Source organism: Cnephaeus nilssonii (genome assembly GCF_951640355.1).
Source record: "Cnephaeus nilssonii genome assembly, chromosome: X".
NCBI lineage: Eukaryota > Metazoa > Chordata > Mammalia > Chiroptera > Vespertilionidae > Cnephaeus > Cnephaeus nilssonii.
Genome location: NC_137071.1, coordinates 35799764 through 35813447, shown reverse-complemented (window position 1 = coordinate 35813447; position 13684 = coordinate 35799764). Strand labels below are relative to the sequence as shown.

At 38.0% G+C, this 13684-nt stretch overlaps 1 protein-coding gene across 5 annotated transcripts in view; it reads right to left on the bottom strand.

The window, feature by feature from the left end:
- ATRX (ATRX chromatin remodeler) overlaps positions 1-13684 on the bottom strand; it is a 284854-nt gene that overhangs the window by 86891 nt on the left and 184279 nt on the right. For all 5 annotated transcript variants that reach the window (XM_079765243.1, XM_079765244.1, XM_079765245.1 and 2 more), the window contains one exon: positions 11553-11659. In XM_079765243.1, the coding sequence (XP_079621369.1) occupies positions 11553-11659 (107 nt within the window). The remainder of the gene's footprint in view (positions 1-11552; positions 11660-13684) is intronic.

Below are 13684 nucleotides of genomic sequence, written 5' to 3'. Positions count from 1 at the left end.
GAGAGAGTGTGAGTGAGGAACCCATAGAGGAGAGTGTAGACGTGTGTGGTGTGTATGTGTGTATGAGCTAGGGTCAGTTAGATTCTGCAGGTCTTCCAAGGGGCTCCCTAACCGGGCAGTCCTAGACGGCGGAGCCCCGCGCACAAAGCAGACACTTCTCGGCGGCTGGTGCGGACGCGGAGACCACGCCATCTTGAGAAACAGAGCTGCCTGAGACTCGGATCCTGGCTTCAGACACAAACCAGGACCCTGCAACCACTGGGGACAGAGAACTGCTATCACAGCTTCAGACCAACAAACAACAAGAATCCAGACTTCCCAGCAGATTTCCGTGAGTCAAAGAGCCTATTCCCCTCCCCGTAGGCGCGCGGATAGTGCCATAGTAACTGATAGACCCGCCCCTCGCCAAGCTGCTCACAGGCGCGCACAGACAGCGCCATAGTAACTGATAGACCCGCCCCTCGCCCAAACTGTAGCGCGCCCTCAGCCTGGCAATAGTGCCAAAGTAACTGATAGACCCGCCCCTCGCCCAAGCTGCCGAGCTTTGTGCAGGGTCGCGCTCCCCCGTAGGAAATTTGGCGCGCGCACGGGACAGAAGCAACTCCCCGTCGGGGAAATCTGTCAGTGCACACAGAGGGCTCCCCTTCAGGGAATTTGGGGGAATTTGGCTTGCGGGTCACAGCTCCCCCTTCGGGGAATCATACAGCGTGCACAGAGGGGCTTGCCTTTGGGGAATTTGGCACACAGGACGGACTCCGCCCCCCTTCCGGGACTCTGGGAGAGTGCCCGGAGCCAGCTCACCTTCAGGATTTTAAGAATGAGCGCTCTAGCCGGTTTGGCTCAGTAGAGAGAGCACACACAGGACGCAGCTCCACTTCAGGGAATTTGGCACGCCGGACACAGCTGCCTGGGATCCCTGACTCACAGCGCATTCACACTAAGAGCCAGCGACCCCAATTGTTGGTGCATGCACACACAGGGACCCTGATTCTCAACAAGAAACCGCACAAGGCAACAGAGACTTTGACACTTGAGTCTTGGTGCAGACACAGGAAAACTCTGACTCCTGGCACATGCTAAGGATCTCATTTTCGGCACATACCAACAGTGTAGTGCAGACAGTGCCCCTGATTCTAAGTGTGCACACGAGACCACACAGAACACTGAGGACACTGACCCTGGGCAAGTCTGGTTCCCGCCAACCAAAGGCAGCCACACGTCCTAGTGTCAGAGCACTTCAGTGAAACTCGGGTGGAGTGAAGTCCCCACAGCACACGGCCCAGATCCACGCAAAGGGAAGCTTGAGCTTTCTGTTAATAGCCAGAATGGGGAAACGAAATAACTCACAGAGGAAAGAAAATGTGGAGTCGCCAAGAAAGGAAATTAGTGAAACAGAAGCTTGCAACATGACCGAAAAGGAGTTCAGAGTAATGGTCGTGGAATTTATACATCGGATGGATGAGAAAATCAACAACTTATGCAAGAATCAGGAAGAAATGAAAAGTGATATAGCTACAATCAAAAACACCATGGAAAGTTTCAACAGTAGACTACAAGAAGCAGAGGACCGAATTAGTGAGTTAGAAGATCAGGTACAGAAACAAGCTCAATCTGAACAGCAATTGGAGAAAAAAATTAAAAAGCAGGAGGAAAGCCTAAGGGAGCTTCGGGACAACATGAAACGAAGTAACATGCGTATAATAGGGCTGCCAGAAGGACAACAAGAGCAGCAGGGATTAGAAAATCTATTTGAAGAAATAATGACAGAAAACTTCCCAGATATGGGAAAGATAAAATTTACGCAAGTACAGAGAGTCCCAAGCAGGATCAACCCCAAAAGACCCACACCAAGACATGTCATAATTTCAATGGCAAATATAAATGATAAAGAGAGAATCCTAAAGGCGGCAAGAGAGAGACAGAGAGTTACCTACAAAGGAACACCCATCAGATTGTCAAATGATTACTCAACAGAAACAAAACAAGCTAGAAGTGAATGGAAGGAGGTATACAAAGTGTTGCAAAGCAAAGGACTGAATCCAAGAATACTATATCCAGCAAGACTATCAATCAAAATTGAAGGGGAAATCAGGAGCTTTGCAGACAAAAAAAGCCTCAGGGAGTTTATCACCACCAAACCAGCAATGCAAGAATTGCTAAAGGGAATACTGTAAAAAGAAGAAATAAACAGGTAAGAAGGAATACAGACACAAAAATAGATATGACTACAAACAAATACCTTTCAGTAATAACTTTAAATGTAAACGGACTAAATGCTCCAATCAAAAGACATCGAGTAGATGAATGGATAAAAAAACACGACCCATATATATGCTGCCTACAAGAGACCCACCTCAGAACAAGAGACTCACACAGATTGAAAGTGAAGGGATAAAAAAATATCTTTCAGGCAAATGGAAATGAAAAAAAAGCTGGGGTAGCAATACTTATATCTGACAAAATAGACCTCAAAGTAAATGCCATAACAAGAGATAAGGAAGGCCACTTCATAATACTAAAGGGAGAAATCCAACAAGAAGAAATAATTCTGGTAAACATATTCGCTCCCAATATAGGAGCACCCAAATACATAAAAAAACTCCTGGAGGATATCAAGGGAGAGATCAATAGCAATACAATCATAGTAGGAGACTTTAATACCCCACTATCACCACTGGACAAATCCTCTAAACAAAAAATCAGCAAAGAAACAGCAATCCTAAATGACTCACTAGACCAGATGGAATTAATTGACATCTTCAGAACATTTCACCCCAAAGCCACAGAATATACATTCTTCTCAAGTGCACATGGGTCATTTTCAAAGATAGACCATATGCTGGGTCACAGGCAAAGTCTCTTCAAATTCAAGAAGATAGAAATTATATCAAGTTTCTCTCAGATCACAGTGGCATAAAACTGGAAATCAACTACAATAAATACAATCCAAAGAAATCAAACACATGGAGACTAAACAGCATGCTATTAAACAAGGACTGGGTCACCAGAGAGATCAAGGAAGAAATAAAAAACATCATGGCAACAAATGACAATGAAAACACAACAATCCAAAATCTATGGGACACAGCGAAAGCAGTCTTGAGAGGGAAGTTCATAGCTCTACAAGCCTATTGCAAAAAACAAGAAACAATGGTAATAAATTACTTAATCCTACAACTCAAAGAGCTAGAAAAAGAGCAGCAAGAAAAGCCCAGTGTAACCAGAAGGAAGGAAATAACAAAAATCAGAGCGGAGATAAATGACATAGAGACCAAAGAAACAATACATAAGATCAACAAAACCAAGAGCTGGTTCTTTGAAAGGATAAACAAGATTGATGACCTCTAGCCAGGCTCACCAAGAAGGAAAGAGAGGGGACCCAAATAAACAAAATCAGAAATGAAAGAGGTGAAATAACAACATACCCCGCTGAGATACAAAGGATTGTTACAAAATACTACGAACAACTCTATTCCAACAAACTGGACAACCTGGAGGAAATGGACATATTCCTAGAAAAATATAACCTTCCAAAAATCAATCAAGAAGAAGCTAAACAGCTCAATAGGCCAATAACTATGGACGAAATTGAAGCAGTCATCAAAAAGCTTCCGGCAAACAAAAGCCCGGGGCCTGATGGCTTCACAGGAGAGTTTTACCAAACATTCAAGGAAGAACTAAAACCTATCCTCCTCAGACTATTCCAAAAAATTCAAGTGGAAGGAACACCTCCAAGCTCCTTCTATGAATCCAGCATCACCCTAATACCAAAACCAGATAAAGACAACACAATGAAAGAGAATTACAGACCAATATCCCTCATGAACATAGATGCCAAAATCCTCAACAAAATTCTAGCAAATCGGCTCCAGCAGTACATCAGAAAGATCATACACCATGACCAAGTAGTATTTATCCCAGGAATGCAAGCATGGTATAATATCCGCAAATCAATAAATGTGATACATCACATAAACAAATTGAAAGATAAAAATCACAGTCATATCAATTGATGCAGAAAAATCATTTGACAAAATCCAACACCCTTTCTTGATAAAAACTCTCAACAAGGTGGGAATAGAAGGCTCATACCTCAACATAATAAAAGCTATATATGATAAACCCACAGCAAACATCATACTCAATGCACAAAAACTAAAAACATTTCCCCTAAGAACAGGAACGAGGCAGGGATGCCCACTCTCACCACTCCTGTTTGACATAGTACTGGAAGTATTAGCCATTGCAATTAGACAAGAAGAAGAAATAAAAGGCATCCAAATTGGAAAAGAACAAGTAAAGCTGTCTTTATTTGCAGACGACATGATATTGTACATAAAAAACCCGAAAGACTCTGTCTAAAAACTAATAGACTTAATAAATCAATTCGGCAATATAGCAGGATACAAAATTAACGCCAAGAAATCTATGGCCTTTCTATACACCAATAGTGAACCTACAGACAGAGAGACTAAAAAGGCAATCCCATTTACCATCGCACCAAAAAAATTAAGATACCTAGGAATAAACTTAACTAAGGAGGTAAAAGACCTATACACGGAAAACTACAGGACACTGAAAAAAGAGATAGAAGAAGATGTAAACAGATGGAAGAACATACCATGTTCATGGATTGGTAGAATCAACATCATTAAAATGTCCATACTACCCAAAGCAATCTATAGATTCAATGCACTCCCCATTAAAATACCAACAGCATATTTCAAAGACCTTGAAAGAACTCTCCAAAAATTCATCTGGAATAAAAAAAGACCCCAAATAGCCACAGCAATCCTGAGAAAGAAGAATAAAGTAGGAGGGATCTCAATACCAGATTTCAAGCTGTATTACAAAGCCACTGTTCTCAAAACAGCCTGGTACTGGCACAAGAACAGACATATAGATCAATGGAACAGAATAGAGAATCCAGATATTGACCCAAACCACTATGCTCAATTAATATTTGACAAAGGAGGCATGAACATACAATGGAATAAAGACAGTCTCTTCAATAAATGGTGTTGGGAAAATTGGACAGATACATGCAAAACAATGAAGCTTGATCACCAACTTACGCCATACACAAAAATAAACTCAAAATGGATACAGGACTTAAACATAAGACGGGGAAACCATAAAAATACTAGAGCAATCCATGGGCAGCAAAATCTCAGACATATGCCAAAAGAAATTCTTCACTGACACTGCACCTAGGGCAATGGAAGCTAAAGAGAAAATTAACAAATGGGACTACATAAAAATAAAAAGCTCTTTCACAGCAAAAGAAACCATCAACAAAACAACAAGAAGACCCACTGCATGGGAGAACATATTTGCAAATGGCATCACTGATAAAGGTTTAATCTCCAACATCTACAGGCAGCTTATACAACTTAATAAAAGGAAGATAAATGATCCAATAAAAAAATGGGCAACAGACCTAAATAGAATCTTTTCAAAAGAAGACAAAAGGAAGGCCAAGAGACACATGAAAACATGCTCAACGTCACTAATTATCCGAGAGATGCAAATCAAAACAACAATGCGGTACCATCTCACACCTGTCAGAATGGCTATCATCAACAAATCAACAAACGACAAGTGTTGGCGAGGATGCGGAGAAAAAGGAACCCTCGTGCACTGCTGGTGGGAATGCAGACTGGTGCAGCCACTGTGGAGAACAGTATGGAGTTTCCTCAAAAAACTGAAAATTGAACTCCCATTTGACCCAGTAATCCCACTCCTGGGAATATATCTGAAGAAACTAGAAACGCCAATCAGAAAGGATATATGCACCCCTATGTTCATAGCAGCACAATTCACCATAGCTAAGATTTGGAAACAGCCTAGGTGCCCGTCAGCAGATGACTGGATCAGAAAACTGTGGTACATCTACACAATGGAATACTATGCTGCCATAAAAAAGAAGGAATTCTCATCATTTGCAGCATCCTGGATGGAATTGGAGAACATTATGTTAAGTGAAATTAGTCAGTCAATGAAAGAAAAATACCACATGATCTCACTCATTTATGGATAATAAAGAACATTATAAACTTGAACAAAAAGATAGATACAGAGACAGTAACGCATCAAACAGACGGTCAAATTACAGGGGGAAGGTTAGGGAGAGGTGGGGGAGATAAGAGATCAATCAAAGGACTTGTATGCATGCATATAAGCATAACCAATGGATGCAAAACTCTGGGGGGTGAGGGCATATATGGGAGTGGGGTGGGGGGGGAATGGTAAGATATGTACACATATAATACCTTAATAAAAAAATGGAAAAATAAATAAAAATAAAAATAAATAAATAAATAAAAAGAGTCACCTTGACATAAATGCAAATGAAAATACAATGGCCCCAACCTATGGGACAGAGCGAAAGCAGTCCTAAGAGGGAAATTCATATCTGCCTCAAAAAACAATCTCAAAAATCAACAAAAAAACCTTACACTTAGAAAACTAAAAAAGGAACAACAGAAAAACCCAAAATGAATAGTTGGAAGAAAATAATAAACATCACAGTGGAAATAAATAAAACAGAGTCTAAAAAACACCAATATAAGCCTTAGCTGGTTTGGCTCAGTGGTTAGAGTGCCAGTGCACAGACTGAAGGGTCACAGGCTTGATTTGGGTTAAGGGCATGTACCTCGGTTGCAAGCTCAATTCCCGGACCTGGTTGAGGCACATGCAGGAGGCAACCAATCGATGTGTCTCTCTCACATTGATGTTTTTCTCTCTATATGTCTCTCCCCCTCCCTTCAACTCTCTCTAAAAAATTATTTTAAAAAGCCCAGCTGGCATGGTTAAGTGGTTGAGCAGCGACCTATGAACCAGGAAATCACAGTTCGATTCCCAGTCAGGGCACATGCCCAGGTTGAGGGCTCAATCCCCAGTGTGCAGGAGACAGCTAACCAATTATTCTTATTATTGATGCTTCTATCTTTCCCACTCCTTTACTCTCTGAAATCAATAATAAATATATATTTAAGAAAAAGATTTTAAAAAAACAAATGGAAAATATCCTAAGGTGAGGATTAACATAAAAATAATAATAATATTACAAAAGATCAATGAAACAAAAGCATCGGAAATGAAAATAAGTGACAACTGATACCACAAAAATACAAAGGGTAAGAAAATACTATGAATAATTATATGCAAACAAACTGGCCAAAATGGAATAAATGGACAAATTCTAGAAACATACAATCTTCCAAAAATGAATCCAGAAGAGAAAATATGAACAGTCAGCTAACTACTGATAAAATCAAATGAGTTAAAAAAAAAATCCCAACAAACTCAAGAACTAGACCAAATGGCTTCATAGGTGAATTTTACCAAATAATCAAAGGAGATTTAACATCTATCATTCTCAAACTATTCCAAAAAATCCAAGAGGAAGGAAGACTCCCAAGTTCATTTCATGAAGCCAGAACTATCCTGTTACCAAAAATACCAAAGACATTATAAAAACAGAAAATTATAAGACATATCCCTGATGAACACAGATATAAAAATCGTCAAAAAGATATGAGCAAACCGGATAGAGTAATACATTAAAATGATCATACACCATGATCAAGTGGAATTTATTCCAGGGATGCAAGTCTGGTACAATATTCACAAATCAATATATGTGATACATAACATAAACAAATTGAAAGACAAAAATCACATGGTCATATTAAGCGATGCAGAAAAAGCATTCGACAAAATCCAACACCCATTTTTGACAAAAACTCTCAGCGAAGTGGGACTAGAGGGATCATACCTCAACATAATGAAGGCCATATATAACAAACCTACAGCCAACATCATACTCAATGGGCAAAAACTAAAACCATTCCCCCTAAGAACAGGAACAAGATAAGTATGTCCACTTTCACCACTCTTATTCAACATAGCATTAGAAGGCCTAGCTACAGATATCAGACAAGAAGAAGAAATATAAGGCATCTATATTGGAAAGGAGGAAGTAGAACTGTCATTATTTGCAGAGAACTAATATTGTACATAGAAAACCCTAAAGACTACACCAGGAAAATACTAGACTTAATAAATGAATTCGGCAAGGTAGCAAGATACAAAATTAACACCCAGAAATCAACAGCATTTTTATACATCAATAATGAATTCTCAGAAAGAGAAAATTTAAAAAATAATCCCATTTACCATTGCAAAAAAAAAAAAAAGATAATAAGGAATAAACTTAACCAACAAGGTAAAAGACTTCTACTCAGAAAACTATAGGACGTTGAGAAAAGAGATAGAGGAAGATATAAAAAAGTAGAAGAATATATTGAGTTCATGGATTGGTAGAATTAACATATTTAAAAAGTCCATACTACCCAAAGCAATCTATATATTTAATGCAATCCCTATTAAATTACCAATGGCATATTTCATAGTTCTAGAAGAAACACTCCAAAAATGTATATGGAACCCAAAAGACCCTGAATAGCTGCAGCAATCTTGAGAAAGAAAAACATAGTTGGAGGAATCACAATACCAGATATGAAGTTATACTATACAGCCACTATAATCAAAACAGCCTGGTACTGGCACAAGAACAGGCACACAATGGAACAGAACAGAGAGCCCAGAAATCAATCCAAGCCATGCCACTCAATTAGTATTTGAAAAAGGAGCCAAAAGCAAACAATGGAGCCAAGACAGTCTCTTCAATAAACGGTGTTGGGAAAATTGGACAAATACATGCAAAAAAAAAAAAATGAAACTAGACCACTAATTTACACCATATACAAGAATAAACTCAAAATGGATAAAAGTCTTAAATGTAAGATGGGAGCACCCCAAAAAAAATCCTAGAAGAAACCATAGGCAGCAAAATCTCATACATCTCTTGTAGCAATATGTTTATAGATACATCTCCTAAGGCAAGAGAAACAAAGGAGAAAATAAACAAATGGGACTACACCAAATTATAAAGCTTCTGCACAGCAAAAGAAACATCAACAAAATGAAAAGGAAGCCCACTGTATGGGAGAACGTATTTGGCAATGATATATCTGATAAACAGTTAATATCCAAAATAAATAAAGAACTCATACAACTTAACAAAAGGAAGACAAATAATCCAATTAAAAAATGGGCAAAGGACCTAAACAAACACTTCTCCAAAGAGGACAAGCAGATGGCCAAGAGACATATGAAAAAATGTTTAATGTAAATGATCATCATAGTGATGCAAATTAAAACGATAAAGAGATATCACCTCACACTTGTCACAATGGCTACCATCAACAAATCTACAAATGACAAGTGCTGGCAAGGATGTGGAGAAAAGGGAACCCTAGTACACTGCTGATAGGAATGCAGATTGGTGCAGCCTTTATGGAAAACACCATGGAGTTTCCTCAAAAAATTAAATATGGAACTGCCTTTTGACCCAGTGATCCCACTTCTAGGAATATATCCTAAGAACCCCAAAACACCAATCAGAAGGAATGTATGTACCCCTATATTCATAGCAAGTAGCACAATTTATAATAGCCAAGATTTGGAAACAACCTAAGTGCCCATCAGCAGATGAGTGGATTAAAAAACTATGGTACATCTACACAATGGAATACTATGCTGCTGTAAAAAAGAACGGACTCTTACCATTTACAACAGCATGGATGGACCTGGAGAGCATTATGCTGAGCAAAATAAGCCAGTTGGAGAAAGATAATTATCACATGATCTCACTCATATGTGGAATATAATCAACAACATAAACTGATGAACAAAAATAGATCCAGAGACACAGAAGCATCGAACAGTCCATCAATCCTCAGAGGGAAGGCAGGGGAGGGTGGAGGTGGGGGTAAGAGATCAACCAAAGGACTTGTATGCATGCATATAAGCATAACGAATGGACACAGACACTATGGGGGTGGGGCATGGGCTGGAGGGTGGGGGGGCCTATGGGGAAAAAAGGAGACATATGTAATACTTTAAACAATAAAGAATTTTGAAAATCCAAATGGATAAAATGTCCATTGTGAGTATTATACAACCTATTGTACAGAATTTGTATAGAAGGTACAAACTATATTTTTCAAGTCACAATCAGAATTATTGTTGACACAATTTATTTTGTGTAAAAGTAATAAAAATTAAAATTTAAATATTAAGAAAAAAAGCTGTTTTATATTTATACCATGGAATGCTATGCAGCAGTAAAAAAGAAGGATCTCTTACCCTTTGAGACAGCATGGAGGGACCTGAATAGTATTATGCTAAGCGAAATAAGCCAGTCAGAGAAAGACAAGTGTCACATGATTGCTCTCATATGTGGAATCTAATGAACAAAATAAACTGTTGAAAAAAAATAGATCCAGAGACACAGAAGCATAGAATAGACTGTCAAATCTCATAGGGAAGGTCAGGTTGGGTGGATGGGTAGATATCAACCCATATATGCGTAACCCATGAGCACATCAATAGGGTGGTGGAGGCCTGGTACGGGTATAAGGGGTCAATAGGAGAAAAGGGGGACATATGTAATACTTTCAATAATAAAGATTTTTTTAAAAAATTCCCTGGGTAATAAGGATTAACAGAAACAAATTTAAAAAATATAAAAAAATCACAGTGAGATACCATTTCATAGCCACTAGGATTGCAACAATAATAATAATAATAATAATAATAATAATAATAATATTTTTTTAAAGTAAAAAAAAAGGAAAGCAAGTGTTGGCAAAGATGTGGAGAAATTAGAACCCTTGTACACTGCTTGTGGGAATGTGAAAGTGTAGTCAGTGTGGAAAACAGTTTGCTGGTTCCTCAATACATTAAACACAGATTTATTGTATAATCCAATAATTCCATTCCTAAGAATATATCCTAAAGAATTGAAAACAGATGTTTAAATACATAAAAACTTGTACACGACTGTTCATAGCAGCATTATTCATAACAGCCAAAAGGTGAAAACAACCTAAGTATCTATGAATGAATGAATGGATAATCAAATGTATGTTTTATTCATACAATGAAATTTTATTAGACCATAAAAATTAAGTACTGTCATATGCTATAACATGAATGAACCTTGTAAAGATGCTATGTGAAAGAAGCCATTCATGAAAAACCACATATTATATGAATCTGAAAATAGATTAGTGATTGCCTAGGGATGGAAGTGGTAGAAGGGTGAGATAGGACAGTCATAGTTAACAGGTATAGGGTTTCTTTGGTGGTGATTAAAATTTTCAAAAATTGACTGTGTTGATAGTTTTACAACTCTGTACATATACTATGCCCATTGAATTGTACATTTTAAATGGTTCAACTGCACATTATGTGAATTATACCTCAATAAAGCTGTTTAAAAACATTTTTAATACTTGATGTTAAAATTACAAAAACAAAGACCTCAATAATATTGATAAGATTAAGAATAAAGTGGAGAAAAACATGGACATATTAGGGTTGTGGGTCTGGCTATGTTTTCTTTTACTGTTAAAAAGTTTACACAAGATATATAAATGAATGTTTTTAAAACTTATGATATAGAAATGTTTGTAACTCACCTTTATAAATAAGAGGTTTATCTTTATCTTCTGTTTTCTCCCTACTAGCCAATTCAAGAAAATCTTCAATCAAGTCCAGAGATATAAGAGACTGGCTGAAAACAAGTCTAAAAAAAAAACAAAAACAAATTAGTGTTCTTAGATTAAAAGATTCATATAGTAAAGATATTACTTCTGCCCTCCCCTGCAGGCCTGGTCACCCCCAACTGCCCTCCCCTACTGGCCTGGTCGCCCCTAACTGCCCTCCCCTGCTGGCCTGATTGCCCACAACTGCCCTCCCCTACCGGCCATCTTGTGGCCGCCATCTTGTGACCACATGGGGGCGGCCATTTGTGCCAGGGAGTGGTGGTCAATTTGCATATTACCTCTTTATTATATAGGATTTTTTTATTCATGCATTTGGAGAATCAGCTGTTAAACATTTGTCAACATATCACTGGCTAAAATCACTAAAATTCATTTCTTTCTCATCCTGTGGAAATATCAAGTTTCTACCGGATAGGGCAAAAGTAGGTTTACAGTTGTGAGTATGCTAATCAGAGTTTATCCTTGTATTTTTTTATTGATTAAGGTATTACATATGTGTCCTTATCCCCCGATTACCCCCACCCACCCCCACACTCATGCCCTCACCCCCCTGGTGATTGTGTCCATTGGTTAGGCTTATATGCATGCATAAAAGTCCTTTGATCTGTATTATTTATTAACTATTGTATTATTTTCCATAAGAAAAACTGTAAACTTACTTTTGCCCCACCCTGTATTGGGGTCAAAAGTCAACTGCACAAATAGAAAATGGGGGAATCTGATTTAACAGCAGTTGTTCTTTTAATGTCTTCACTGAACATAGGTTTCAACATTAATCAACAGTTATTTAGAGGTTGAAAAGGGGTTCAGAACAGGCCTCTCCAATATATGCTACTTTGGAATGTGGACTATTTTGAACTAAAGGTAATTGAGACGCTGAAGGCACAATAGAAACTTTTACCAGAAATAACTTTTTATGACCTATTTATAGGGAAGGGCAAACATATTTACTAAATACTTGCTCTTATCTTGAAAATTATCCTCCTCCTTCTGCAACATCAGGACATTTTACCATACTTTAGCTCAGGATATCATAGATACCTCATATTAATTTTCTTTCTGTGACCCTCTCTTGTATGTGGAATCTCTTATTCTGTCATATATGTTGGGGTTCCCATACATGCAATATGTAAGTAAACTTGGTCCTTTTTTCTTAATCTGTCTCATTCTGATTAATTATTAGACCAACTAAAAGAAACTGCAATGCTAGAGTAAAATGTCTTCCTCCCCCAAAGTTAGAAAACCTCTCTACAGGACTGCATGGATATATGTATAGGATCCAGAATAAACAAGAACCAGCCTCACTAAAACTGTGGGGTTTGTGTGTATGTGTGTGTGTGCTTTTGTTTTTGTTTTGTTTTTAATCCTCACCTGAGGATACTTTTTCCATTGATTTTTAGAGAGTGAAAGGGAGGGAGAGAAAAAGAGAAACACTGACGTAAGAGACACACTGATTGGCTGCCTTCCACAGGAGCCCAGAGCAGGGCCAGGGATCAAAGCTACAACTGAGGTATGTGCCCTTGACCAGGAGTTGAACCCAAGACCCTTTGGTGCATGGGCCGATGCTATAATCACTGACCCAAACCAGCCAGGACTAAAACTCTGTGTTAATAAAAACTAAGCTGAGTGTTTTGTTTACTGCAACCATATTTTGAGATGGGTACTAAAAACCATGTGGTCAGGACTGAAATTATGCCACACAAAAAATGATCAATGAAGTGAGAGAAAAAAACTATAAAATTCACAAGAGTGATAAAACTACCACTATTTGAAGATAAGACAATTGAAATAGTAGTGATGTCTGTAACCTACTTTAAAAGGCATTAGGAAAATAAGATCAATGGAGGGATGGATAGGTAAATAGATATGTAATAAAGAAAATACAGTAACTATAGAGTATAGTACCAATTCTAGTTGACAGATATATGGGTATGCACTATAAAGTTCTTTCCACTTTTAATTATGTTTTAAAACTTCCATATGAAATGTTGGACAGATAAAGAATAGTGGTAATCACAATTCTGGAAATGCATAGTTTTATAGTC